Source organism: Mauremys mutica, chromosome 2, assembly GCF_020497125.1.
Source record: "Mauremys mutica isolate MM-2020 ecotype Southern chromosome 2, ASM2049712v1, whole genome shotgun sequence".
NCBI lineage: Eukaryota > Metazoa > Chordata > Testudines > Geoemydidae > Mauremys > Mauremys mutica.
In genome coordinates, this window is record NC_059073.1 from 11,933,014 (window position 1) to 11,959,063 (window position 26,050).

General features: G+C 51.9%; 1 protein-coding gene across 7 annotated transcripts in view; it reads left to right on the plus strand.

The window, feature by feature from the left end:
- PTP4A3 (protein tyrosine phosphatase 4A3) overlaps positions 1 to 8,617 on the plus strand; it is a 172,157-nt gene extending 163,540 nt beyond the window's left edge. For all 7 annotated transcript variants that reach the window (XM_045003770.1, XM_045003773.1, XM_045003772.1 and 4 more), the window contains one exon: positions 1,050 to 8,617. In XM_045003770.1, the coding sequence (XP_044859705.1) occupies positions 1,050 to 1,167 (118 nt within the window). In that variant the 3' untranslated portion in view covers positions 1,168 to 8,617. The remainder of the gene's footprint in view (positions 1 to 1,049) is intronic.
- The last annotated feature ends 17,433 nt before the right edge of the window (positions 8,618 to 26,050 follow it).

Consider the following 26,050-nt stretch of genomic DNA (forward strand, 5'->3'; position numbering starts at 1 on the left):
GTGGGGAGGGCTGTACGGATCTCCGGCGTTCTTGGATCCTGGGATCTCCACTGGAAGAACTCTTGACCATTCTGTTGGTCATAAGTCAGCCTAGGCTATAATAGACATCCTTTCTCATAGCTGATACTTGCTGTTAGCCACCGTTTCTATATTCTTCTACAATCCCAATCTAGTCTTCATAATATATTCTGCTTCATGCCCTGCGGCTCCCATTTAGGACTGCAAATATGGGGATTATTCTCTCTTTCCCCTTTCTCTGACACCAGCTATGACTGCAGGAGGGTTTTCCATGAACACCAAGCACATCAATCTCTGTCTATGGTCTGATCCCCAGTTCCTGCCCCAGATGAGGAGTCCCACTCTGCTATTTCTGCTCAGGCTCCTCCTTCGGGCGCACTCCATTTTCATTGGAAAGGTTTCGTTGTGTGTGTAGAACAGAGCAATTCAAAATGGGAGGAGTAAATCGGACTAGGAATAGAAGAGCCAGTTAGTGGAGCCAGCCCAGCTGCACGTTCTCCAGAGTCTGTTATCGATATTAGTCCAGTTTTAAATGCCCCAGAGCCAAGAGGTTCCCACCATTTCCCTGGGAGAGGCTAATCCAAAGCCTAACAGATCTCCCTGCTAGGGCACTGTTCAGCCTACATTTCTCTCTGCATAACATCAGCCTGCAGGAGTTTGCTCCATCCCATATTTCTTGACTCCCCAGGTAACAGGGTTAGCACGGGTGCAGACACGCAGGCCTCCTGCCGTCAAAGCTGGATTTGCTGCACAGCTGAGTGCGAGAGGGAGGACAGGGGAGAAATGCGGCTTGTAGGAACAAGCCCTCTGGCTTCACTAATTGAGCAGGGACCTCTCTGGCTTTGAACTCCCAGCCTGTGAGGTGCATGATGTTTCCCCCAGAGCCTCTACAGCCACTTGCTGGCCATGGGCCCTCTTAGACTTTCAGGGTTCTGCTGCATGGACACTGAGAGATGAGTGCCGGGGTGCAGGGCTGGTTCTGGGACGCTCCTCGGCCCGGGAGCACTCATGGCTTTCTCTTTGTGTTCCAGGAAGCGCAGAGGAGCCATCAACAGCAAGCAGCTAATGTACTTGGAAAAATACCGGCCAAAGCAGAGACTCCGATTCAAGGACCCTCACAACCACAAGAACAGATGCTGCATCATGTAACCTCAGCAACCTCTTGCCAAAACACACGCACGGACACACACACGGGGGCACGCAGGGTCGGACGGTGGCGTTGCGGGGAGCTTGGACAAAGTGGCACTGACCTTTCCTTGTACATGGGGCACTCTCTCTTTTAAAGAATCGCTGCACCCCTGGCCAGCTAAGGCCGAGGAGAGAAGATGGTTCACTCCGGGTTTTAATGGACAAAGAATTAGCCCATCATTTCCCCCCCCCCCTCCCCAAAATCTCCCTTCCCCCTCCTCACCCTTTCCCCAGCTGCAGGCGGAGCTTGAGTGGATCTGAATTCTTTGCACTGAACCCAACTGCAGGAAGAGATCTGTCCAGGCTGCGCTGCCCCGGGGATGGGTTGTGGGAGGGAGAAATGCAGAGAATTTGCCTGCTGCCTGGTGTGTGACAGCCGCAGTCTGGCACTGTGTCAGATACGCATCGGGCCAGCCCCTTGCACTGGGTTTGCTGGATCGGGGGTTAGGATGTGCTCTGAGGTTGGGTTTCCCCACTGGTCACAGACATTCTTCCCCCTCCCTTCTCTCTGTGCTGCTCTTCGTTAGGGCCGCGATGTTACACGTCCCAGCGGGGCACATAGGATCAAGGGCAAGTGGCTTGTTTTAGTTCCCTGGAGTTTGCTCCAGTCAGTCACTCGGGGCAGGGTGTTGTTGAGGGAGGAGACGGCGCTGTTACATACACTGACTGAATTCCAGCCCTGCACCGAACATCCCCCGTGTGTCCCCTGGGAACGTCACTCTCCAACAGAGAACTCGGTCCGTTCAGATTTCAAGGGCTTTCTTCCCCCTCCCAGCCACCTCTCTCCTTTGCCTGAAAAGAACCTGCCCCTAGAGTTCCTTTGCTCCTTCTAAAATCAAATGGTCTTTTGGGGGAGTGGGTTGTACACTGGGGAGGGGGGGGGGAATGGAAGGGGAGCACGTTGCTGGGGCCAGTAAAGGGTCTTCTAGCTGGGAGGAAAGGGGCTTAGGTGTGGACGCTAGCCAGGTGTTAGATAGATGCATCCCAGAGCATATTCACAACCTCCAAATAGAGACTTCAGGACTGGGTTGGTGCTGGGGCTGACGGAGGGAGAAGGGGCAGCCCGACAATTTGATGTCACAGAGGCGTAGCGTGCGAGGGAATTGGGAGTAGGTGACGTTTCAGTCACATTCTTGGATCGTAGGAGTTTCCCGTCTGGCTCAGCGTTAGTGTAACTAGCCAGGATCTGCTTGTTTCACCTTGAAAGCCGCCGTCTGGCTGGAAGACTGAGCAGCTTCCTACACCAAGTGAACCCCGGAGGAGCACAAGGGGGCGGGTGGTGATATTTCTCTTGAAATTTGTCATCTTTTCCCTTCTGACTGGGTCTGATCTTCCCCGTGGCACAGCGTCTGCTGCAGCAGCAGCTTCCTGTTCAGGTAGCCAGCCCTCCGCGGTGCTCTGCAGTGACATTCACCTTTGGCCATGACCCGTGGCTGGGGTTAGGTACCACTGCCCTTGGGGAAATATTATTGATGTTGGGTTCTCTCCAGATGGCTGCAGCTGTAACCCTGGGCTCCCCCGGTGGGTTGGGGAAAAGGCTGAGATCCTCTCCCTTGGTACACATGGCCTGGATAAGTGTGTTACCCAGGAGAGGGGAGCACCTTGGTTACAGGAGGAGGCCAGTCCGGCGAAGCGGTGACTTCAGGAGAACACTGCTGTGGCAGAGATGCCCAGATCTGTAGGGGGACCGGGGACTGGGCACTACTCTTCTGTCTTACCCCTTCCTCCTTTCTAAGGAATCGAGGCGAGAACGGATGGCAGGTCTCCTGGACTTCAGGTGTCGGCCACGCGTCCCTTCCCTAGAGCACTGCCCACGTGTGTCCTGTCACCTCTGACCTCTTTATTAAATGCACAAGCTTTACAAAATGGGAAGAAGATGTTTAATGTGCTGCTTGTCTGATGATGAGAATGGGGGCTGCCCAGGGCAGCTTTTTGCTCAGATGCTGCCGCCGAGGCCTGGCGGGCAGAGCACATGGCAAGTGCCCACAATCCCAGCTCCACCGTACACTTCCCCTGTGGCTTGCGCACATCATGTCACGTGTATGTGTCTCCGTGTCCCGAGAGAGGAGATGAGGGGGCTGGGAGGATGGATAGCAAAGCGCCGAGTGGCCATTGGGTGTTAGCTACGTGGGGGGTGTCCTCCCGGAAACTTCCCTGGCTAATCTGCATGAAAGCCACTGGGGTCCTAGGTTTGGAGAGGGGCTAGGAAGGGTCAGTCTCTTGCATGCAGGTCCTGTAGTGGGGAAGGATTAAGAAACTCTTCCTCCAAATCCTGCGTCCATTTCTAAGGGCTCTCCTGCCCTGTGTGCGGAGGGGAGCCTGCACCTGAAGAAAGGGGAGATTCATGTGGGCAGCCGGCTCTGTTTGGAAGGGGGCAGGTGAGATGGACACATCCAAACAGATGCCGCTTGCTTCTGCCCCTGGGCTCGGGGAGTGCAGTGCTCCCCTGTGGGCATGGGGCGGGAGAGCAGCTTGGAAACCCCTGGGAGTCTTCCTTTCTCTGCCTGGATCCCTTCTGTATCAGAGAGAATAGGGCCCCCGTTGCTTCGCCGACCCATGCCATTGCTCCTCCCTGTGACTCTGCATTTCTCCCAGCCCAGAAAGGAGCCAGTCTCAGAAACCGCCCGCTGCCGGCTGGCTCTTCCCTAACCCCTGGCCGATTGGGGAGCGGGGTCTCTTAAGGGATTTCAGTGGCACTTCTCAGAGAGGCAGCCCCAGGGAAGGGTTTTTCCCTCCTTCCCAGCCCCCTGGCTGTTCCAGGTTCTGCCATGAGCCGGCCAGCCCCACAATATCCAGGAACTGGTGATTATTTAAAACGGGGCAGAGGTGGAGCAGCCACCTTCCCTTGTGGCAGATGAATCTGCAGTGCAAGGAGTGTTTGTGGGGGAAGGGAGATGCAGGAACACCATCCGCGGGGTCTCTGGCTCACTACTGCACCCACTCTCCTTTGGGGCTCCGGTGAACCTAGCGATGGGGAGTTCTCCCCCCCGCAGCTGTCCTGAGTTGCTGTCTGAGCATGCCCAGGCACTGCCAAGGATACTTTGTACTGCCCGCGGATGCCCCCTGTTGTTTAAGGCCATGTGACATGGAAGATGGCCGATTTCCGCCCTCCCCACTGTGCGGTGGAGAATGGAACGTGCTGGCCCAGTGTGAACGTGGCTTCAGCGGTGCCGCGCCAGCTCAATCCTTCTGTATGGGTCGGTCTGAGAGGAGAGGTCCTGCCTCTTCCACTGGCCCCTCTAACGTTGGGGGCAGGCTTGGGGGTAAACGGACGAATGGCCCTCCCCCCCCCGCCCCGTGCACTGCTGTATGCTTCCCAGTTTGTCAGCGCTATCGGCTTTGACCTCGGCTGGGTCCCAGCTCAGGATCTCTGCAAGCAGGCGCCTCCGTGTCAAGCATTCGAAGCTTGGGTGGACTCAGCAGTTCATCTTCCCCAGCCTGGCCCACTACCTCTACTGCAGCCAGCAGTACAGATGGCGCCCTCCAGTCTAGAAAGAGGCACTGATGCCAGAAGAACGCCAAGCAGAACAGCCTGCAAGGTGACATGTTCCCTGGGCATGCTTCAAACTCCCCCTCGGAGTCAGGCCTGGCTTCGGCTTTAGAGTCTGCCTTGACGTGCTCCACACCAGAGCAATCCATTGACCCTGCACACACCCTCCCCCCAGTGAAATCCTTAATGCAGGCACACGGGAGCATGGGTGTGTGTGAACACATGGCGACAATTACATCATGTACACCACTGGGCATGCTTATGGGGCGGCTCTCCAGTGGCAGAAGTGATGTATTTAAACACCCACCATAATATGCTTGTTAATTCCTGCCCTTGCAAGAAGAAAACACATTTTTAACAGATGAAAAATGGAACATATTGCCTTTCATGAATCCTCTGGCCTTTCTTCTCTCATCGGCTCCATTTCTAAGCACCGCCGGGCACTGCAGCTCGTCTGTCGAGGAACCGGGGCTGGACGGCCGCGCCAAGGGAAAGAAGAATATAAACTTCCCTCCTCCTGAGCAGAACACACAGAAATGAGGAGAGGTGATCCACACCCCAGTGCAAAACCTTCCTTCCGCGGAAGCCAGCCCTAGTTGTTCATGCTTATTGCATCCCGAGTTGGAAACGTAGCCCACTCACCCGCCGCGCTGGTCAAGCACAAAGCCATGAATGGAAAGGACTCTGCCCCTCGGCATAATTTTGTGATTGTAACTCGTCGTCGTAGCATCTTCCGTTGATATCCCGTGGGGATCATGAATGGGGATTACAAATGCTGATTTCATCTGCTCCTTGTCAATAATAGCGACGTTGGCCAGAACCTATTCGCGTGGATGGGCCCAGATGATCAACAATGCCGAGTGATTTTGAGTGCCTCCATTTTTGGGGTGCCCAACCGGAGCTGCCTTAAAGGGGCCTTGACTTTCAAAAAGTGCTGAGCATCAGGCACCATTTCAAGTCTCAAATTCTGGGCCCCTAAAAACACAGTCACCAGCCCCTCCTGCAGCTTCACCTCTGATCTCGTAAAGAAGGTTGTATAGGTTCTGCAGGCATCTGCAAAGGAGCCGGTGTAGGTTTAATGGCTCCAGGCTGCGTGACTTATTCGGAAACCGTCTCTAGTGCTGCCTCTCATCCACCCCAAACGCCACCACTTCACAGAATGCTCACGCTGAGGCCAATCCTAGGGGGTTGGTTCGTAGCGTTATTCCTCCGGCTGCTGGGAGACCATGATGACCTCGGGTGTGCACCACACTGAGCAATGCCCCAGAGCAGCGCTGTGTTTCTGTGCCAGCAGCTCGTCTTTCCTCCGCCTCTGGATCTTGGCAGGAATCCCGCACAAGGTCACTGCCTTTAGATGGAAGTGAGATGACCCTGAGATACTGTCTGTCTAGATAGCATAGGGTAAGAGCTCTCTTGCCAGCCCTGTCTTCGATTTGCTGCCAGAATCCTCCATGCTAGGGGATACAGTCTCCATGCAAAGGAACTCCTTAAATTTGCATGGCGACATCCACGGTGGTTCTCCCAAGATTTGAGAGTCCAAGGCACAGAAATCCCCATCTTGGTTTAACGTGACATTAGCAGGGGCTCTACAAATCCGCCCGGGCTAGGAGGGAGTAGTGTGTTGCTGCGTCTCGGAGAGGTTAGAGGTGGGACAGACCTGCGGCAGCAGTATCCCAGAGGGGATTAAGTTTGGTACTTAACTGATCCAGATTGGATGCTCCGTTTCTCTCTGGTTTACTCCTGTAGCGTTTATTTGCAGGCGTTCACAAAAGATGCTGTCGCCACTGGGGATTTGCACTGTGATTGCAGGTTCTCCTAACTTCTGCACCATGTCCTAGGAGAAGATGCATCTCCATCCAGCCCTTTCCCTGCTCTCTGTGGGACGCCCACCCAGCTCCCATGAACTTCCTTTGTGTTTCTCCTCCAGTCCACTTTGCTAGCACGTTTCACCTGAGCAAGAAGCCAGCAAGATAGGGGACGGGGGACGGGGATGGAGGAGAAAGGTGTCAATCACAAAATGCTGTTGCAGTCAGTGGCAGCAGGATCGTGCCCTACACGTGGAGCCCTTGGCAGAGTTGGGACAGGAACAGAGATCATCATGGATGTATCATGAGTTCCTTTAGAGGGCTGCAGAGTTCAGCTGCTGTAACCCGCATCAGCGCCGCTCTGGTCCAACAGCGGTGGGAGGATGCTCGGCCCAGCCACACTGATGGCCCCAGTTCCTCTTGGCCAAAATGCCTGGAGTGACACAATACACCCCCAGATCACAGCAGGCTGCAGCCATGTTGCTGTTCTAGTACAATCCGTGTACCCTGCTGATAAATCCTCTTTTCCATCACACGACGGGCCTGCGAGAATACTGCACCGCAGAGCTTTCAGCCTCCCAAATGGAAGCCAGGTCCATGGCTGATCAACGGCAGCTTGAGGGTGCCGCCAATGCTGCGCACTCCTTTGCACTTGTGGAAATGTTTCTATATCAACACCCTGCTGGCGTGAGGTCCCTTTCTCGCCCTCCCCTCCTGACCCTAACCCTCAGGATAAAGGCGATGCAGCCCAGCGTGAGCAGGGATGTGCATCGTCACGAGCGTTCAGTGTGGATCGGTGGCACGGGATTGCACTGAGTGGCAATGGGTTCAGATCTGCTCCGTTCCTCGGGGGGAATGTGAGAGCTCAGCCTGGTTCAGACCCCCTTTGCGCCACCACCCCCAGGTAGAGTTCAGAGATTGAAACAAGTGGCTCTTGTCTGTCGCGGTGGGTGTGATCTGAACTCGGAGCGGGGGGGCTGTTCTCTTTCTTTGGATGGGGACAAGTCGCAGGATAAATCAGAATCAATTCCATTGACGTAATGGAGCATGTAGAACTGAGGGGACAGGAGACTGATGTCTCCGCTTTGCTTTGAAGATTGGTATTGTGAACTCTCTCTGAAGGCCTCTCTGTGTTAAAATGGTGACCAGTTTTCCAGGTCACTGCAAAACCATGCCCCCCTTAGCTGCTGTAATTGGTTTTTGATGGACACCTCTCTCCTGTGACGGAACTTGTTACCTCCTTTTGCTAAGGGTGTAGTTCTGTGTATGAGACACCGATGGTTTTGGTCAGGGAGCGGGGAGGGTTCTTGTGTCTCGGACTCACAGCTGGTTAAGAAGTGTCTGTCCAACAGAAGTTCTCGGAGGAAATCTTTGCGCCTGCACAGTCGTTACTTGCAAGTGAGAGCGATTGAGTGGAGCAGAGCTGGGGGTGGGGGGTGTGGGGAATACGTGTACAGAAAAGGGATGATGGAGTCTTAAAGATGCAGTTTTAAAGCCTGTGGTTAGGATTGTCTTGATGGGGTTAACAAAATAAAGCAGAAAAAGTACTCAGATTTTCCTGTTTATCTCTAACATTTGCCACCATTTCTGGCTAGCAGCGGCAGTTTGACAGTCAACCAGAGCAATATCTCCCCCCACACGTCCCCAAAAAGGAACAGATGAGAGGATCTGCGATTTCTCCTCACCCATGACATTGCTTTATCATTTCAGTGGCTTGATTCAAAGCTGGACAGTCTTTGCCTTGCCTCTCGCACATGTGGCATTTCGGCAGTCGCACAGGGGAAAAACAGCTTTGTGCCTTTTTGTACTTTGTGGTCCAAGATTTCCAAATGTGGGTGTCTAAAGTGAGGCTCCTAAGCCCATTTTTAAGCAGCTAAAATGAAGGGCCTGTTTTTTCAGAAGGGCAGAGCAGCCATCCTCTCACCGTGTTCATGGGGAGCTGCTGGGTGCCGAGTGCTTTCACTCTGGACATAGGAGCCGGACTTGAGGTACCCATTTCATAGAATCATAGAATCTCAGGGTTGGAAGGGACCTCAGGAGGTCATCTAGTCCAACCCCCTGCTCAAAGCAGGACCAAACCCAACTAAATCATCCCAGCCAGGGCTTTGTCAAGCCTGACCTTAAAAACCTCTAAGGAAGGAGATTCCACCACCTCCCTAGGTAATCCATTCCAGTTCTTCACCACCCTACTAGTGAAAAAGTTTTTCCTAATATCCAACCTAAACCTCCCCCTCTGCAAATTGAGACCATTACTCCTTCTTCTGTCATATGCTACCACTGAGAACAGTCTAGATCCATCCTTTCAGGTAGTTGAAAGCAGCTATCAAATCCCCCCTCATTCTTCTCTTCTGCAGACTAAACAATCCCAGTTCCCTCAGCCTCTCCTCATAAGTTCTGAACAGCTTGGCCACAAAGTATTTTAAAAGGCAACAGAAAAGGCCTGAGGTGTTAGGATTTTTCCTGCTTTGTCCACCCTTTCTTCCTGGGAGGTTCCCAGACAATTAGAAAGCAAGCAGGTTTCAGATACTGGAGGTATCGTAACCATGAAATGAGGCTTGCTGCATGGTGGAAGTGATTTGTATTTGTGTTTGGTTTTGCTAACCTTTGTTTATATCAAATGCTTGGAAGAAGAGAACTCCTAGTTAAAGAATTGTCCTTAATTCATAGACTATCAGGGTTGGAAGGGACCTCAGGAGATCATCTAGTCCAACCCCCTGCTCAAAGCAGGAACAATCCCCAGATAGTTTTTTTGTTTTGTTTTTTTAAAACCCAGATCCCTCAGTGCCCCCCCTCAAGGATTGAGCTTACAACCCTGGGTTTAGCAGGCCAATGCTCAAACCACTGAGCTATCTCTCCCCTCCCTTTGAAGTGGCCAGGGCATCACGACCATCCCTGACCCACTGCTCTGGATCATTCCAGCAAAACTAGGGCAAAACCTGATTGACGTTCCGAATGTTACAAATAAAAAACAAACAGCTGGAGAAATAAACATTTCATGTCTCCTTTGTCTATCATAGGGAAGCCAAAAAAAGGCACAGACTGAGCTGTAGGCACCATAGACAATATCCTTCTTCCCTTCCCTTTAAAATGAATTCTCGTAAATATTTGAATTCCTAGCGCTGACACTGTGCCAAACCCTAGCATTCGGCGTGATCGCTATAAACAGAAACTCTCTGACCAGCATCTGAAGCAGCTTTGTGCTATTCATGAAGGAGAGGAATTGTCTAACTGAGCTTGAGTGGGGGTGGGAAATATTAACCTGGGGGGAGGGGGTCATTTCCTCTGTGTGCGTTACAATGTTTTGGCTTAAAATGATCATGTTTTCCGTTCTGTTCTCAGTGCTTTGTGATTTAAAAAAAATAGAAAATACTGAAAGGTGACAGTGATGAGAAGTGTGAAATACCTGTGTAAATGGCCACCTTTTTAACTGAGGTTTGTTTCTACCTATTTAAAGATTGTGTTATTGGTAAATTATATTACGGGTTTTGAGATAAAGCCACCACCACCATACTTGGGCTGAAGGAGCTTTCAGCAACAGAGTTATTACCATTAGCCAATTTGGGAAGAGGCAGAGGCTCGTCTGTCCAAACAAAATGAGGGTTAAGTTGCTTTATTTTTCAAAACTGACACAGGGAAGCAAAAGGAAGATCCTTTTTAAAACTGCAGTTTACAAGTTCTTCTATCCCATTTGCTTCTAACCACTTGGCTCCATAGGCAGCTTCAGCTTTTGGTCTTGTTATGGATACTGTCTGGTGAGGCAAGAATTCGCCTGGTGTCTTTGCTCAGTGTGGGGCTATGGGACAGGGGGCATCACATTTTCAAGCATATAACCAACGTTCTTAGGGTTTTTTTTTAAGTGTTCTGCTTTACTTTAGATAATATTCTCCCAGAAGAACTCTTGATTTCCCGGCTGTTTCTTTGCGACAAAGAACTGCGTATAGTTTTCCTTTTAATCTCCGTGGGCAATCTTAGTAGTATGTAGATTAAGCCCAACGACTTTTTTGGTCTGAGCCATAGCTAAATTATTATATCCAGTGCTTTTATACCAGACAACATCACTTGGGATATGCAGATGAGGTATAGGATCTTGACACTTTATAACCTTTTTTAAAAGAAAAGTCTGTTTACTTATGTCTTGTGTAAAATCGTATGCCTTTTAGTAATCACTTTTATGAAATTCCTAAAGTGGATTAAGGGAGTTTTGCCTCCGGCAACAACAGCAAAATAAAAATAAAGGGTTCACTGTTTTGTACATTGTGTTGTGAACTTTTCTTCAGTTGTCACTGTAGTGCTTTTGCAGCTCACGTGCTCTGCGTTACATTAGGCACGGCTTGTGTTGGGGCAGCGGGGTGCTTAGAGGACGTATACGCGGCAGCAAGTCTCAGAATCTGGCTCGACAGACTCAGACTCTCAGGGCTCAGGCTACTGCATTAAAAATCGCCAAGTAGTCCTGGCTCAGGCTGAAGCTTTGGCTCTGAAGCCTAGGGAGGGGGTGAGCTTCAGAGCCTGAAGTCTAAATCAGTGTTCCCTCTAATTTTTCGCATGCATGTGCAGAATGAATTTTGTTATGTGCACCAATATGGAGGTGATATGTGACACATCACCTCCGTATTAGTGCGCACAACAAAATGCATGTGGTGGGGGTGGGGCCGAAGGGTTTGGAGTGTGGAAGGAGGTTCAGGGCTGGGACAGGGTTAGGGTGCAGGGGCGTGGGGGTGCAGGCTCTGGGCTGGGGCTGGGGATGAGGGGCTCAGGACTGGGGTACAGGATTGGGGTGGGGGGTGGGCTCTGGGCTGGAGCCAGGGATGAAGGATTGGGGTGCAGGCTTCCTCAGGGCTATGGTGTGGAGAGAGGAGGACTCCTCAACTCGCTCTCCCCACAGCAGCACCTGGCCTGGGTGGGGAGAGACGCCTCTCCCTACCACGGCAGCTCCGGAGTTGGGGCCACAGGAGAGAGACCTCCCCAGCCGTGGCAGGTCTGAGCCAGGGCTGGGTTGGGACCATGGGAGGGGCACCTCTCCCCGCCGCAGCCCTGAGCACCGATGCGGCGCTTAATAGGCTGCTGCGCATCTGTGTGGCCGCACAGCTAAGGGGGAACATAGGTCTACATAGCCCAGGAACCCAAGTCTGTTGACTCAGGCTCTGAGATTCACTCAGAGATCAGGGTTCCATCCTACTAGGCGCTGGAGAGACACTTATTAAAAATTAGTTCCCTACCCCAAATAGACAAGGGAGGAGGGACAAAGAGGCCCAGAGAGGAGAAGTGACCTTGCCCAGATCACACTGCAGGTCAGTAGCAGAAGCAGGAATTGAATCCAGGTCTCCCAGTTCAGTGCTTTTTGGCCTGTCCTAGAAGGCCCCACTCCACCCCACCTCCATCTCTCATTTCTTACCACCAACCCCTCCTTTATGGTGATCGAGCCTGGCTTTCTATGTCCTTTGTCTTGGTGGCAGACAGCAAAGAACTGGTAAGTTATTGTCTGCATGTTGGAATCTTCCTGAAATTTGCTGTAAGGCCCAATAAGAAGAAACTAAGGGATGTCCATACGGGCAGTCTTCCCCCCCCCCCTCACCCTCCAAGGAAGGTGAATGAGAAGGAAGGAGTACAGACATGCCTCCAGAACTGTGGAGTGGAGAAAGTACACCTGGAGACCCATTGCAGGGCACATGTTGATCTAGCTGGATTTTTAGTAAGCCCTTTGACACAGTCCCAGGAGGTGTGTGGGTTACATACTTCCCCTCGCTGAGGAAGCACATCCCGAGCTCAGAGACTTCCCGGTTGAAATTCCAGATGAGCCCCCTGTAGCAGGGCGGACCCTGCTCCGGCCCTGAGGGCTTGGAAAAGCAGCCTGGCAGGGCTTGAGAGCTGCGGCTGGAGGCTGGGCTGATGGGGAAAGTGGCTACAGCTGGAGGCCACGCCCCAAACTGAAGCCCTGGGGCTTATAAGAGACAGGGAAGCTAGAGCCCAGACAGAGTCTCTCTCTGCCTGCAGAGAGGGATGGGCCTGGCTGCTTAGCTGGAGGCTAGATACCTGAGGGAAGCAGAGCTGGGGGATAGGCTGAGGAGCCAGGGAAGCTCTAGCCAGGACAGCCCCAGGCTGCGGCCTAGCGAAGGGCTATAGGTACTGTGGGTTGCAGAGGGCAGCCCAGGGGTAGGACGAAGCAGCAGGTCCAAACCCCCTTTGCCTGTGATGAGTGGGCTGATACTGCAGTCTGCCCCAGGGTGTGGGGCTAGACCATGACTGTCAGTAGCCACTACTGAGGCAAGGCGGGGATAGTAGCGCGGGGTTCCCCTGGGAGGGGGAGACCCAATTATAGATAGCGGGCACCGGGTCCAGGGAGGGACGCTGGGGGCCTGCAAACAGGCGGGTCACCGGCCTGCCGGGGGCGCTCCAGAGCAGAACTGCGGGACAATCTGAGCCCAACCAGCAGGAGGCGCGGCAGGGGCGAGTACCACCCCGTTTACAGTGGCACCTGACCAGGGACTTAAACCGCCCCTGATACAAGAGGCCTGGGCAGGAACTGTGGGACAGTTGCCCAGAGGACGACGGCCTTAGATAAAGAATGGAGACAGAGACTCTTATTAAACTCCTGGCCGAAAGCCAGCAGCAGCAGCAGCAGCAGCTCGTGGAGCAGCTGGGGGCCCACCAGCAGCAGCTACTTCAGTTCTTGGCGGTCCAGCATCGGGAGCAGCAGACCCAATGTCTCCAGCAGCTCGCCACCCTGTGGCCGAGCCCCGGTGGCGTCGCACCAGGGGGGCTGCTTCATCTACACCCCCTGCGCCACCTGTGCGTCTGGCCAAGATGGGGCCCGAGGATGACCCCGAGGCGTACCTCGTAACCTTCGAAAGGGTGGCGGCAGTAGCCGGGTGGGCACCGGACCAGTGGGCGATCCTTCTCGCCCCCTATCTGACGGGGGCCGCTCAGAGGGCCTATCGGGGCCTCCCCGATGATGAGGCCCGGGTTTACGCCCGATTGAAGGCGGCCATCTTAGATGCCTTCGAGGTCACCCCGGAGGCCTTTCGACGGCGGTTTCGGGGAAAGGTTTACCCTCCGGGCGTCCGGCCCCGGGCTGTGGCCCAGGAGTTAAGGGATGCAGCGACCCGATGGCTACAGCCGGAGCGTAGATCCTCCGCGGACATCACGGAGCAGCTCGTCCTCGAGCAGTTCGTACATATCCTCCCAACTCCTGGGAGGGCGTGGGTATTGCGGCACCGCCCGAAAACGCTAAACGTGGCTATTAGCCTTATGGAGGACTTTCTAGAGGCCGAGGCCCCTATAGGACCGGCCGCCCAGGCCCCGAGTCCGGGACCAGGCACTCAGGGGCTGACTGCGCCCAAAAGGCGGACGGAACGGCCCAGGGCACATGGACCTCAACGGGGGCCAGGCACCTTGGGCTGGAGGCCAGTGCCGGGGCCTAAAGACTGTTTCGCCTGTGGGCGACGGGGGCATTTCAGGAGGGAGTGTCCCTACCAGACTCGAGTGCCCCCTGTGACGTTAACAGGGGGCCTCCGAACTTGTTGGGCGTGTGGGGAGCGGGGACACATAAAGAGACTGTGCCCTCATAAGGCTCCCAGACCCCGGGCCAAAGCCCACAAAACAGGGGCTGAGGCAGGGGAGGGGCAGCGAGCATGCTTCCTCTCCCATACTCCGCCCCCTATCAAGGGGCAAGGGCCCCGGGGAAAAAGGGGGGACGTGCCGGGAGGGCCTCACATTGAGCGGGGGACGCAGACAACGGCCAGGGGGGCCGACATGGGGACCCAAACGCGGGGGGAGGCCCGCAGAGAACTGGGGAGGTCTACCGTCCGGTCCCAGAACCTGGGGGAAGTAGACAGGCTTCTCCGGGAAATCGAGGGCCTGCGGAGAGAAAGAGACTCCCTGCGGGTCCAGCTACGAAGAAGCCTGGGCCGGTAGAGCACCCTGCCCCCCCCCCCGGTGGAGGGGTTCTTGAGGGGGAGGGTGTGTAGCAGGGCGGACCCTGCTCCGGCCCTGAGGGCTTGGAAAAGCAGCCTGGCAGGGCTTGAGAGCTGCGGCTGGAGGCTGGGCTGATGGGGAAAGTGGCTACAGCTGGAGGCCACGCCCCAAACTGAAGCCCTGGGGCTTATAAGAGACAGGGAAGCTAGAGCCCAGACAGAGTCTCTCTCTGCCTGCAGAGAGGGATGGGCCTGGCTGCTTAGCTGGAGGCTAGATACCTGAGGGAAGCAGAGCTGGGGGATAGGCTGAGGAGCCAGGGAAGCTCTAGCCAGGACAGCCCCAGGCTGCGGCCTAGCGAAGGGCTATAGGTACTGTGGGTTGCAGAGGGCAGCCCAGGGGTAGGACGAAGCAGCAGGTCCAAACCCCCTTTGCCTGTGATGAGTGGGCTGATACTGCAGTCTGCCCCAGGGTGTGGGGCTAGACCATGACTGTCAGTAGCCACTACTGAGGCAAGGCGGGGATAGTAGCGCGGGGTTCCCCTGGGAGGGGGAGACCCAATTATAGATAGCGGGCACCGGGTCCAGGGAGGGACGCCGGGGGCCTGCGAACAGGCGGGTCACCGGCCTGCCGGGGGCGCTCCAGAGCAGAACTGCGGGACAATCTGAGCCCAACCAGCAGGAGGCGCGGCAGGGGCGAGTACCACCCCGTTTACACCCCCACTTGTAACATTGACAGACCCCTGTTGGTGGTGAGCGGGATTGAACCTAGGGCCTCTGGAACTTACTGCATGAGTCTCTACCGCATGAGTTAAAAGGCTGCAGCGCAGACTCATTTTAGCTCTTTCTCATGAAGTGGTCTTGGTGCCACTAGAAGGGACAGGACACCACACCCAGGAGGTGTGTGGGTTACACACGGAGCCTTCACCACCAGACTTCAGGTCACCTTCCTCACAGCTTGGATAAACTTGGCTTTGAGGGGATCCTTTAGAACAGTGGCTCTCAACCTTTTCAGTCTACTGTGCCCCTTTCAGGAGTCTGATTTGTCTTGTGTCCCCCCAAGTTTCACCTCACTCAGAAACTACTAGTTTACAAAATCAGATCTAAAATACAGATGTGTCACAGCACACTCTGACAAATTGCTGACTTTCTCCTTTTGCCTGTATGAAATGTTAACCTGTACTTATTTCGCTAGTGCTTGTTATGTAGCCTGCTGTAAAACTAGGCAAATATTGACCGGAATTGATGTGCTCCCTAGAAGACTGTGTACCCCGTGCCCCTGGTTGACAACCACTGCTTTAGAAGAATCAGCTTCCAAAACTCAATGGACTAGAAAAGAAAGGGGCAGACAACCCCACATTCTTTCACCTAAGAAAACAAAACCACCAGCACCTTTGGGCCCCTGGAAGAGAGCCTGAGCAAGGGGAGAGCCAGTCACCACTTTGCTGGGAGACTGTGGCTAAGAGAAACCATCTTGAACAGAGCCCGTGTGAAATAAGGCATACATTGATATTGGTGAGAGTAATTAATCATTGGAACAATTTACCAATGATTGTAGTGGATTCTCCATCACTGACCACTTTTAAATCAAGACTGGATGTTTGTCTAAAAGAGCTGCTCTAGAAATTATTTTGGGGAAGTTTTCTGGCCTGTGTGATACAGCAGCATTCCGGCCTTGGAATCTTGAAGTCTGAGCCATGGACTGAAGTCTGGTCCAGACCCGTTGTCTGCTCTCCCCTGTCTCGTCTGCTGTGGGCAGGAGGCCTGGGGAGAGGCTGGGCTTGGATGGGATGAGTGGATCCTTCCCAGCTCGCAAAAGGCATGATCTCCCTTGTGTGGCAGAAGGGCTCTGACTGAATGATGGCGGCTTCTCTCAGAGAAAAGGAGCTGGGACTCCAGAGGGCAGAGGTGGTGGATTCCATAGCGGAATAGGAGAACTGGCTCATCGCGGCTGTCGCCACACTCGGCCCGTGGGAGAGAGCAGACAGGGACAGATGGGACATGGCCCTGCTGAGCAAAGGCAGGGCTTGGGCACAGCCTTCCAACAGTAGTGCAATGGGGCAGTGCCTAGGCATGCCTTGCACACCACAGCCTGACACAAGGACATCAGCTGGGTAACGAAGGACTGAGAGGGGGAGCCGGCACTCATTTTATCTAGAACGATAACCCCTTCGTCACACGCACATGTGCAGCACCTAGCACAATGGGGCCTTGAGCATGATTGGGGACCCAGTGCTATTTTAACAGAAAGATTAGCTAACAACAATTGCTTTGGGTGAGGAAGATGTGAGCATGTGTGTGTAACCCTCGCCAGAGGAGGTTGTGAAGGCTAAGACTATAAACTATAAAAAGAACTAGATAAATTCGTCAATGACTATTAGCTAGGCTGGGCAGGGATGGTGTCCCTAGTCTCTGTTTGTCTGAAGCTGGGAATGGGCGACAGGGGATGGATCATTTGATGATTCCCTCTTCTGGTCATTCCCTCTGCTGCACTGGCATTGGCCAGTTTTGGAAGACAGGATACTGGGCTAGATGAACCTTTGGTCTGACCCAGTCTGGCTGTTCTTATGTTCTTACATTCTAACCCACTGGAAAACTGTCCTCTTCTAATGGCTGATACACTAGAGGCTAACAACCTACTATTGCTCCCAGTTAATGGAGTTTCTCCAGTGGTGGAGGTCTGTGCTATGGTCCTGAAAGTCCCTCACCTCACTTTCACTGGTATCTCACCTGTTATTTTAGGATCCTAGCGTGTCTGCTTTTCCCTGCTCCCTCCTCTCTACATTCATTATCCCCTCCCACTCAGCCCCCAGTCTAGTGCACCCTGCTCAGTTGCCTTACGGTATCAGAAGTGCATCCAGCTGTCTGGCCACGTCCTGTACCCTCCTCTCAACGAGCCTGAGGCTGTGAGCCAAGGTGAGCTCCTCCAGGGGCACAGGGCAGCTGTGGAACAGAGAGAGCAGATAGCTGAGTGCAGGCCCTGCCCTCAGGCCCTCTTTTACCCAGAGGGGCGGCACCGAAAGGCTCCCTGTCCCCTTCTCCACTGAGGCAGCCTCCTCCCCTGCAATACCCGGGCCTTGGATGTTCTGGTTTGGGGTTAGCTGGATTGTTAGGTGATCCCTGTCTAGTGCTGAGGAGGTGAGCGTCTATCCTGCTGGCTGCATGTGTGTCATGTCCCGTCCACAGAAGCTTATCAACAGATAGGATAACAGCCTACTCTAGCTACCAGCTATGCAGCTACTTCTTTAGCTCTAAGGGGTGCTTTATGCTGCAGAGCTGAAGGTCCAGGGTTCAAATCCTACTTGGAACCTATGCTGGGGGACTGGAGGAGGGGCCATTACCCAAGTGCTGCTGGATCCTCTACTCACCATACCAGAAAGACCAGCCTTCCTCCTGACCTCACCACCCCGGGGTGCACGGGGCTGCTCCCAGAAAACATTTTCTTCCCCTCTTGGGAGGGGAGGATGGTCCAGTCCAGTTGACACAATCTACCCCTCACCCGCCACTGCCCCGGGTTAAAGGAGCCGTATGATGCTGGAAGAAGGGAATGACCCACTGTACAAGGCGTGGGGGTGGATTAGAGATGGCAACTTCTGCAGGGTGGGAATGAATTGCAGGAGTCTAAAGGAGAACAGTTGCCTGCGTGGTACATAGGTCGGGGCAGGGGAGGGATTACTCGGGCTACTGCTCCTGGGTGGGGATGAATTGCATGACGCTAAAGGAGGGGACTGACCCACTGCAGATTCATGGAGGGGGGCATTGCTTACCACGTCTCTGGGGATGCACCAGCCTCCTCCACCTCTTGCGCACAGCGTCCAAAAGCTGCCAGAAGTGAGACATAAAGGAGACATTGAGCTGCTTGGGCACCCTCTGCTTCCTAGCAGCCTATTGCCCCAGATTTCAGAGGCAGCCTGTGAAAGGAGCCCCAGCCAGTGCCTCTGCACGGCTCTGGGCACGACTGTGCCTTCGCAGGAAGAGGGGAGGCAGGTGGGGGAATAGACCCTATTTCTTTGCTTTGCATGGGGCCTGAGTCTGCCACCGCAGCTGTGGGGTGAGGGGCTGCTTACCTTTCTTGTCTTTCTGGGCCTCCTCTTCCTCGGAGAAGCCTGCCACACACAGAGAAAGCAGCAGGGTTAGAAGAGAACTCCTCAATAAACCTGGGAGAACAATGAGCCAGAGGTGATTGCCATGTGGGGCCAGAGGGAAATTTTTCCTTCTGGCAGAGTATTGCACTCTGAGGCATCATGGGTAGGCATTGTGCTTTCCTATGATGCAGCCAATATAGGGCACAAAGCACAACCCATAACAGGGGTCACTGGAACACTCCAGGGGTTGGAGAAACAGGGATTGCTGGTACCAGGAGCCTGCAGAGTTTATAAGCATTGAAGGAGAGAGCCTGCAAAGTTCTCTCTCCTGCAGAGATGATCAAACTCTGCAGGTTTTAGGATTGCAGAGTATGCAACTAACCCCAGATACCATGCACGGAATTCAGACCAGGGGGGAGAAATCCAACATCTGGACAATAGTGTTTCCTAGATACATATTTAGGGAGGGAGGGATAGCTCAGTGGTTTGAGCATTGGCCTGCTAAACCCAGGGTTGTGAGTTCAATGCTTGAGGGGACCACTTAGGGATCTGGGGCAAAAATTGGTCCTGCTAGTGAAGGCAGGGGGCTGGACTCGATGACCTTTCAAGGTCTCTTCCAGTTCTAGGAGATTGGTATCTCTCCTATTATTAATGCATGATACTGGGGTTTTATCTGCAGGCATTTGGCATGGCCATGCTACTCCTGAGTGATGACGCCATGAATGGCTTATGCAAATCCTCCCAAACAAGTGCTGATATAACCCGTAGATCATCCTTAAATGGCAGCTGTTTTACACCAAAAAACAACAACAACAGTTTGGCATGAGTTCAGTCCACTTGCCTGAGAGCTGCAAAGTTTCTTGAAGGTAAACTGCACTGCTTGCAGCTTAACTAGCCAGGTATTCCTTTCACAGGCTAGAGCTTTCTCGCCTGGGCTCAGCCCCTTCCCTCCTCCCCCACAGTTTAGTTCCTTTAGTTCTCCAGATGTTTTCAGCAGGCTTCCTTTTGGGGAAGAGAGGTGGTGGAGAAGAACCTAGATTAACTTACTTCCAAGCCTTCAATAGGATTTGGCTATGACAGGAATCTTTTGTCTCCCAGTTTGACCCCCCCACTCCCTCCTAGTGGAAAAATACCACCAGTCCAAAATGATGTCCATCTGAGGGAACTGGGATTGTTTAGTCTGCAGAAGAGAAGAATGAGGGGGGATCTGATAGCTGCTTTCAACTACCTGAAAGGGGGTTCCAAAGAGGATGCATCTAGACTGTTCTGAGTGGTAGCAGATGACAGAACAAGGAGTAATGGTCTCAAGTTGCAGTGGGGAAGGTTTAGGTTGGATATTAGGAAACACTTTTGTTCTATCCTTGGGGGCAGCCAGTTTAGGAAGAAATCACTTGAGGCCAGACAGCTAACAAAACTACCATTTTATTTACAGACACAGAGCTCACTCAACCGGCCAAAGCTGGCTGGGCTATCCCCTAATAATCTAACTCAGTTGCCATAGGAACAAAAACCATGACAACCAAATACACAACAACTTTTTCACTAAGAGGGTGGTGAAGCACTGGAATGGGTTACCTAGGGAGGTGGTGGAATCTCCTTCCTTAGAGGTTTTTAAGGTCAGGCTTGACAAAGCCCTGGCTGGGATGATTTAGTTGGGAATTAGTCCTGCTCTGAGCAGGGGCTTGGACTAGATACCTCCTGAGGTCCCTTCCAACCCTGATATTCTATGGATTCTATGCGCTGACATGATCACATGACCCTGCAGTGTGAAGGCAGCATCCCAGGAAACTTCTCAGGAAGGAGGCAGATTAGTATCTTCATAGTCCTATTGTCCTTCCTAATGGCCCATCCTGGCTGATTGCCTACTGTTTGGGGGCATTCCCCTGGTGCAAGCACTTTTGTAATTGATACAGAGCCCATATTTCTAACTTCAGATACAGAAATGATACATCCATCCAAATAGGATAATCCCATTCAGTAAATCAGAACCTTTCCAAGGATATCTCACATGACCCATCTTGCATAAAACATACCGTAGTTATGCCATATTCATCGAACAATATTTCTATGAAGAATATGGGGCGTAATGTCACAGGGGTGAAGAAGCATGTGGACAAGGGCGATCCGGTGGATAGAGTGTACCTGAACTTTCAGAAAGCCTTTAACAAGATCCCTCATCAAAGGTTCTTAAGCAAAGTAAGTTGTCATGGGATAAGAGGGAAGGTCTTCACATGGACCAGTAACTGGTTTAAAGATAGGAATCTAAAGGTAGGAATAAATGGTGAGTTTATGAAGAGAGATAAATAGCAAGGTCCCCCAAGGATCTGTACTGGAACCAGAGTTGTTCAACATCTTCATAAATGATCTAGAAAAGCGGGGAAACAGTGAAGTGGCCAGATTTGCAGATGATACAAAACTAAAGATCGGTAAATCCAAAGCTGAATAAGCCCTCCTTGTTCCCAGATGTATAACTCTGTGTTGGGCTGTGTGAAAATGCATTTTGTTTGAATGGGCCCCATTTGCCAAACAAACGCTCCAGAACTCTCTGCATGACTGCCCTGTCCTCATCGTTATTTGCCATTCTGCCAATCTTTGTGTCATCAGCACATTTTTATCAGCAGCAATTTTGTATTTACTTCCAAGTCATTGAAAAAATATTGAATAGCATCAGACCTAGTACTGATCCCTGCAGAGCCCCATTAGAAACACCCACATTCGATGAGCCCCTTGACAATTACTTTTTGAGATCTGTCAGTTAGCCATTAGCCTGTTCTCAATCCGTTTAACCTGTGCTCCATTGATATTGTAGAGTGCTAATTTTTAATCCAAATGTCCTGCGGTACTTGGATGCATAAACAGGGGAATCTCAAATTGGAGGAGAGAGGTTATTTTACCTCTGTATTTGGCACTGGTGCAACCACTGCTGCAATCCTGTGTCCAGTTCTGGTGTCTAACATTCAGGAAGGATGTTGATAAATTGCAGAGGGTTCAGAGAAGAGCCATAAGAATGATGAAAGGATTAGAAAACATGCCTTATAGTGATAGACTTTAGGAGCTCAGTCAATGTCGCTTAAAGAGGTTAAGGGTGGTTTGAAGAAAAGTCTATAAACACCTACATGGGGAAGAAATAATTACAAATGGGCTCTTCAATCTAGCAGAGAAAGGTCTCACATGGTCCAATGGCTGGAAGTTGAAACTAGACACATTCAGACTGGACAGAAGGCGTCCATTTTTAACAGTGAGAGGAATTAACCAGTGGAACAATTTACCAAGGTCATGGTGGATTGATTCTCCATCACTGGCAATTTTTTAAATCAAGATTGGACATTTTAATTCAAGGTATGCACTAGGCATGATTGTGGGGAAGTTCTTTGGCCTGTGCTAGACAGGAGGGTCAGACTAGAAGATCACAATGGGCCCATCTTGCCTTGGAATCTGTGAAAAACAACACCTTCCAAAAGTCTAAGTTTGTCACATCTATGTTTGACATGGCCCATTTTCCATAAAATATTGTTAACCTGCTTTGAATATATTCCCATCCTTTAATTCTTTATTGATTGAATCTCATATCAGTTTGTCCATTATTTCAGGCTAAGTGGCCTATAAGAAGCTGGGTCAACCTCCTGAATCTTTTTGAATATTGACAAAACGTTAGCACACTTCCAGCCTTCTGGAATTCCCTCAGGAATCCTACATTGGTTAAAAAATTAATGTCCGTGGGCCAATAACCTCCTGAGCCAGCTCTTTGAGGACTCTTGGGTGGAGATGATCCGAGCCTGCTGATTGAAAACTACTTATGTTTGGTTCCTGCATTCGGCTGGCATCAATCCAGCCTTTCCATCTCTCTAGGAGTCTCACTTACCTCAGATCTGGCGAGCCTGATCACAGCATAATACACAAGAAAGAGCAGCAGGATCCTTAGGCAGGAGGCAGAGTTGAGACAGAGGAGGAGTGATCTCATTTCGCCGGACTCAGACACTAAGAATCACAGATACGCTCAAAGCAGCACCAAGTACCCAGGCTACACCTGAGGGCAGGTTGCTGCTCTGGCATCAGGCAGGCGCTGATGTCGTCTCTAGGTCACAATGAGGCTGTTCTCCTGTAATCTCCCTCATTGTGAGGTGTCAATGCTGTACATAGATCAGGAGATAGGATGGAGCAATCGCCCAAGGGGGCTGAGCTGCTGAGCTCAGAATAAGGCAGGAGAGAGGGCATCAGGTTTCCCAGGAAAACCCTGGGTCTTTTCCGAGCTCTATGACTCTCAAGCCCCTAGGCAAGAGACATTTCTTCCCTACTTGTGGGAACTCCTAAAACCCCTGTGACTGAGGCAGAATCTCCCAGCCTGAAGTGAGAAGCAGCCCTGAAGTGATTATCTAGTGCTACGAGTGCACAGAAACATTCACGGTATCGCCAGCCTAAGCATTCCAAAACCTTGAGCTGGGCCCCACCAAAATCATGAGATTGGCTTCCAAATAATGAGATCTTCAAAAAACATTCATCTGGGGAACTCTTCATTTGCCTTCTGGTGTCTGAGCTGCTAGGGTGCACTCAATTCACGTTCTCCAGCTTCTCTTTGCAACCACGAGGGATTAAAATTGGCTAACAAATTAAATAAAATAAAGAGCAGAGATTCTCAAATAAATCACTTGACTCCAGCAGTGGGTGCTTTAAGAAAAGAACCTGATATCATAAGATAATAAAGAGCCCTACCTCTTATCTAACATCTTCAATCAGTAGATCTCAAAGCACTTTGCAAAGGAGGTCTGTAGCATTAGCCCCCTTTTTGAGATGGGAAACTGAGGCACAGAGAAGAGCAGTGACTTGCCCAAGGTCACCCAGCAAGACAGTAGCAGAGTCAGGACTAGCACTTCAGTCTTCTGAGTTCTATCTAGTGCTCTATCCACTAGGCCACAGTGCATTTGAAGTAAGGGGTCATAGTCAGTACATTCCTGTAGTGGTTATTTTGGGCTCTTCCAATACCATTGTTATTGAAGTTACACATTTTGCCCTGTGGCCTCTGCTGGCACAGGGGCATCCTTGTTAAAACGAGTTTCTCACAGCAGGTTGCATCTGAGTTCTTGTTAGGCCTGAACACAAGTTCACTGGACCATGTCTCCGATGTCCCCATGGGAAAGCTTAAAAGCCATTGACGACCTTGCAGTGCACTGACATACTGGGATTTTCAGACAGCCTTTGACAGGGTCCCTCAGCAAAGACTCTTAAGCAAAGTAAGCTGTCATGGGATAAGAGGAAGGGTCCTCTCGTGGATCAGTAACTGGCTGAACCATAGGAAACAAAGGGTAGGAATAGTGCATGCAGATGTGGTCTCCCCATCTCAAAAAAGATCTCTTGGAATTGGAAAAGGTTCAGAAAAGGGCAACAAAAATGATTAGGGGTATGGAACAGCTTGCATAGGAGGAGAGATTAATAAGACTGGGACTTTTCATGGTAGAAAAGACAACTACAGGGGATAGGATAGAGGTCTATAAAATCATGATTGGTGTGGAAAAAGTAAATAAGGAAGTGTTATTTACTCCTTCTCAGAACAGAAGAAGTAGGGGTCACCTCATGAAATGAATAGGCAGCAGGTCGAAAAGAAACAAAAGGCAATATTTCCTCACACAATGCACAGTCAAGCCAGGGAACTCTTTGCCAGAGGATGTTGGGAAGGCCAAGACTATAAGAGGGTTCAAAAAAGAACTAGCTAATTTCATGAAAGATAGGTCCATCGATGGCTATTAGCCAAGCTGGGCAGGGTTGCCACACCATGCTCTGAGTGTCCTTAGGTTCTGTTTTCCAGAAACTGGGAATGGACAACAGGGGATGGATCGCTTGATGATTCCCTGTTCTGTTCATTCCCTCTGGGGCACCTGGCATTGGCCACTGTCGGAAGACCGGATACTAGATGGACCTTTGGTCTGACCCAGTGTGGCCGTTCTTATGTTACAGCTGTTCAGTCTCCTTGATACCTGTGATGTCATAATCCCACTCAGTTCTCCAGTCTTCCTTGGAGTCTGGATGGAAAGACAGGGTAGATGTCACCTAGTGAGCAGGGCCTGTAAGAGCAACCTGTGTTCAGGCAGAGAGGGGCTCCTGGGAGAGCAGAGTCAGGGCTCCGTTAAAGAGCCGGAGACAAGGGCCTGGCCTGAGTGTAACCCACCAAACTTTGATTACACCCGTACCCGTAATAATTCCATTGTATTGCAGGGACAGTGAGCAGGTTCAGTCTGTTCCGACAGCGGAACTCCCACCTGTGGAGAACACCACAAATCTGCAAATTGGGACAGGTGCGGATGCCAGTACCCTGAGTTGCTCCGATTTGGAGGAAAGACACCACAGTGTAGTAAAGCTGCTCAGACTAAACAAAAACATTCTTCTGTTGATAAGAGGACAATCTGTGGGTTAACTAAGACGCCTCATAAATCGAAACATGCTCTTATCATTACAGCAATACAGCACATACCGGTCAAAGAAAAAACACAGAATCTAACATACAGATTTCTTCAGTACTGAAAGGTACACGGGCCACTAATCCTACGCATTGAAAGCATGCGCTGCTCATTTGGCATTTATGTCCTCACGCCCTCCTGAGCTGACCAAGCAGCAAGCACCCTGTTCTTTGCATAGGCTGGGATCCTTCTCCTGGCAGTTATCTGCTTGCTGCAGGTAGCCAAAGCAGGCCTGCGAACATCAGCCCTCAGGGCAGAGATCTTCAGCGCCCTTCCGATACGGCTGTCTCTCTCTGGGGCTGGCTGAACTGGTGGAACAGGTTGGCCCCTGCTTTTTTTAAAATTTGGGAGTGGAATTGGCCCTCCACCCTTGGAGATGCCCTGCTGAGCATGTGTGACCCAAAGCAGCCCTCTAGTCGCACCCTACATGCGATGGTAATACTCTTTGTACAAAATATGCCTTGTGAGGTGGTGCACACTATCTCTGACAGAGACACTCGGCTTCGGGGGATCCTTTCAGTAACTGACCTGTGCCGACGCCCCTTCTATACCTCCTCCTTTTTTGTGTGGGCTGCTCAACCTGTCATGGACCAGGGCCTAGTGAGCGGAGCAGCAATGGTCAGTTAGGAACCAGGGTTCAGAGCTGGAGTCAGCAACTCAGCAGGGTCCCAGGGCTGGAGCAGTCCAGAGCAGAGCGGGAGCAAGGCAGGCACAGGAGTGATCGCAGCTGCCAGGGTCTGCACTGAGCAGCTGCCGACCAAGTGCTAATGTAACCCACACACCCTCTGGGTGTGGTGTTCTGTCCCATCTAGTGGCACTGAGACCACTTAAAGAGAGATTAATGCATCGGCTTTATAGCCTTAGCTAACAGGCAGTTGGCTTTTCGCTCATGCAATAGAGGCTCATGCACTAAGCTCCAGAAGTCCCAGGTTTGATCCCACCTGCCGACAACCCGGGGTCTGCCGGCATTATGCTACTGCTGGGCTTAAGAGCAGTCCAGGCAATGCCGATCAGCCAGTCAGACCATCTGGCTGATTAGGGGTTTCAACCACAGTTGGCTAGTGGCTCCCGGGCCCAGCTGCAGGCCCCCATTCCTGACAGGGATTCT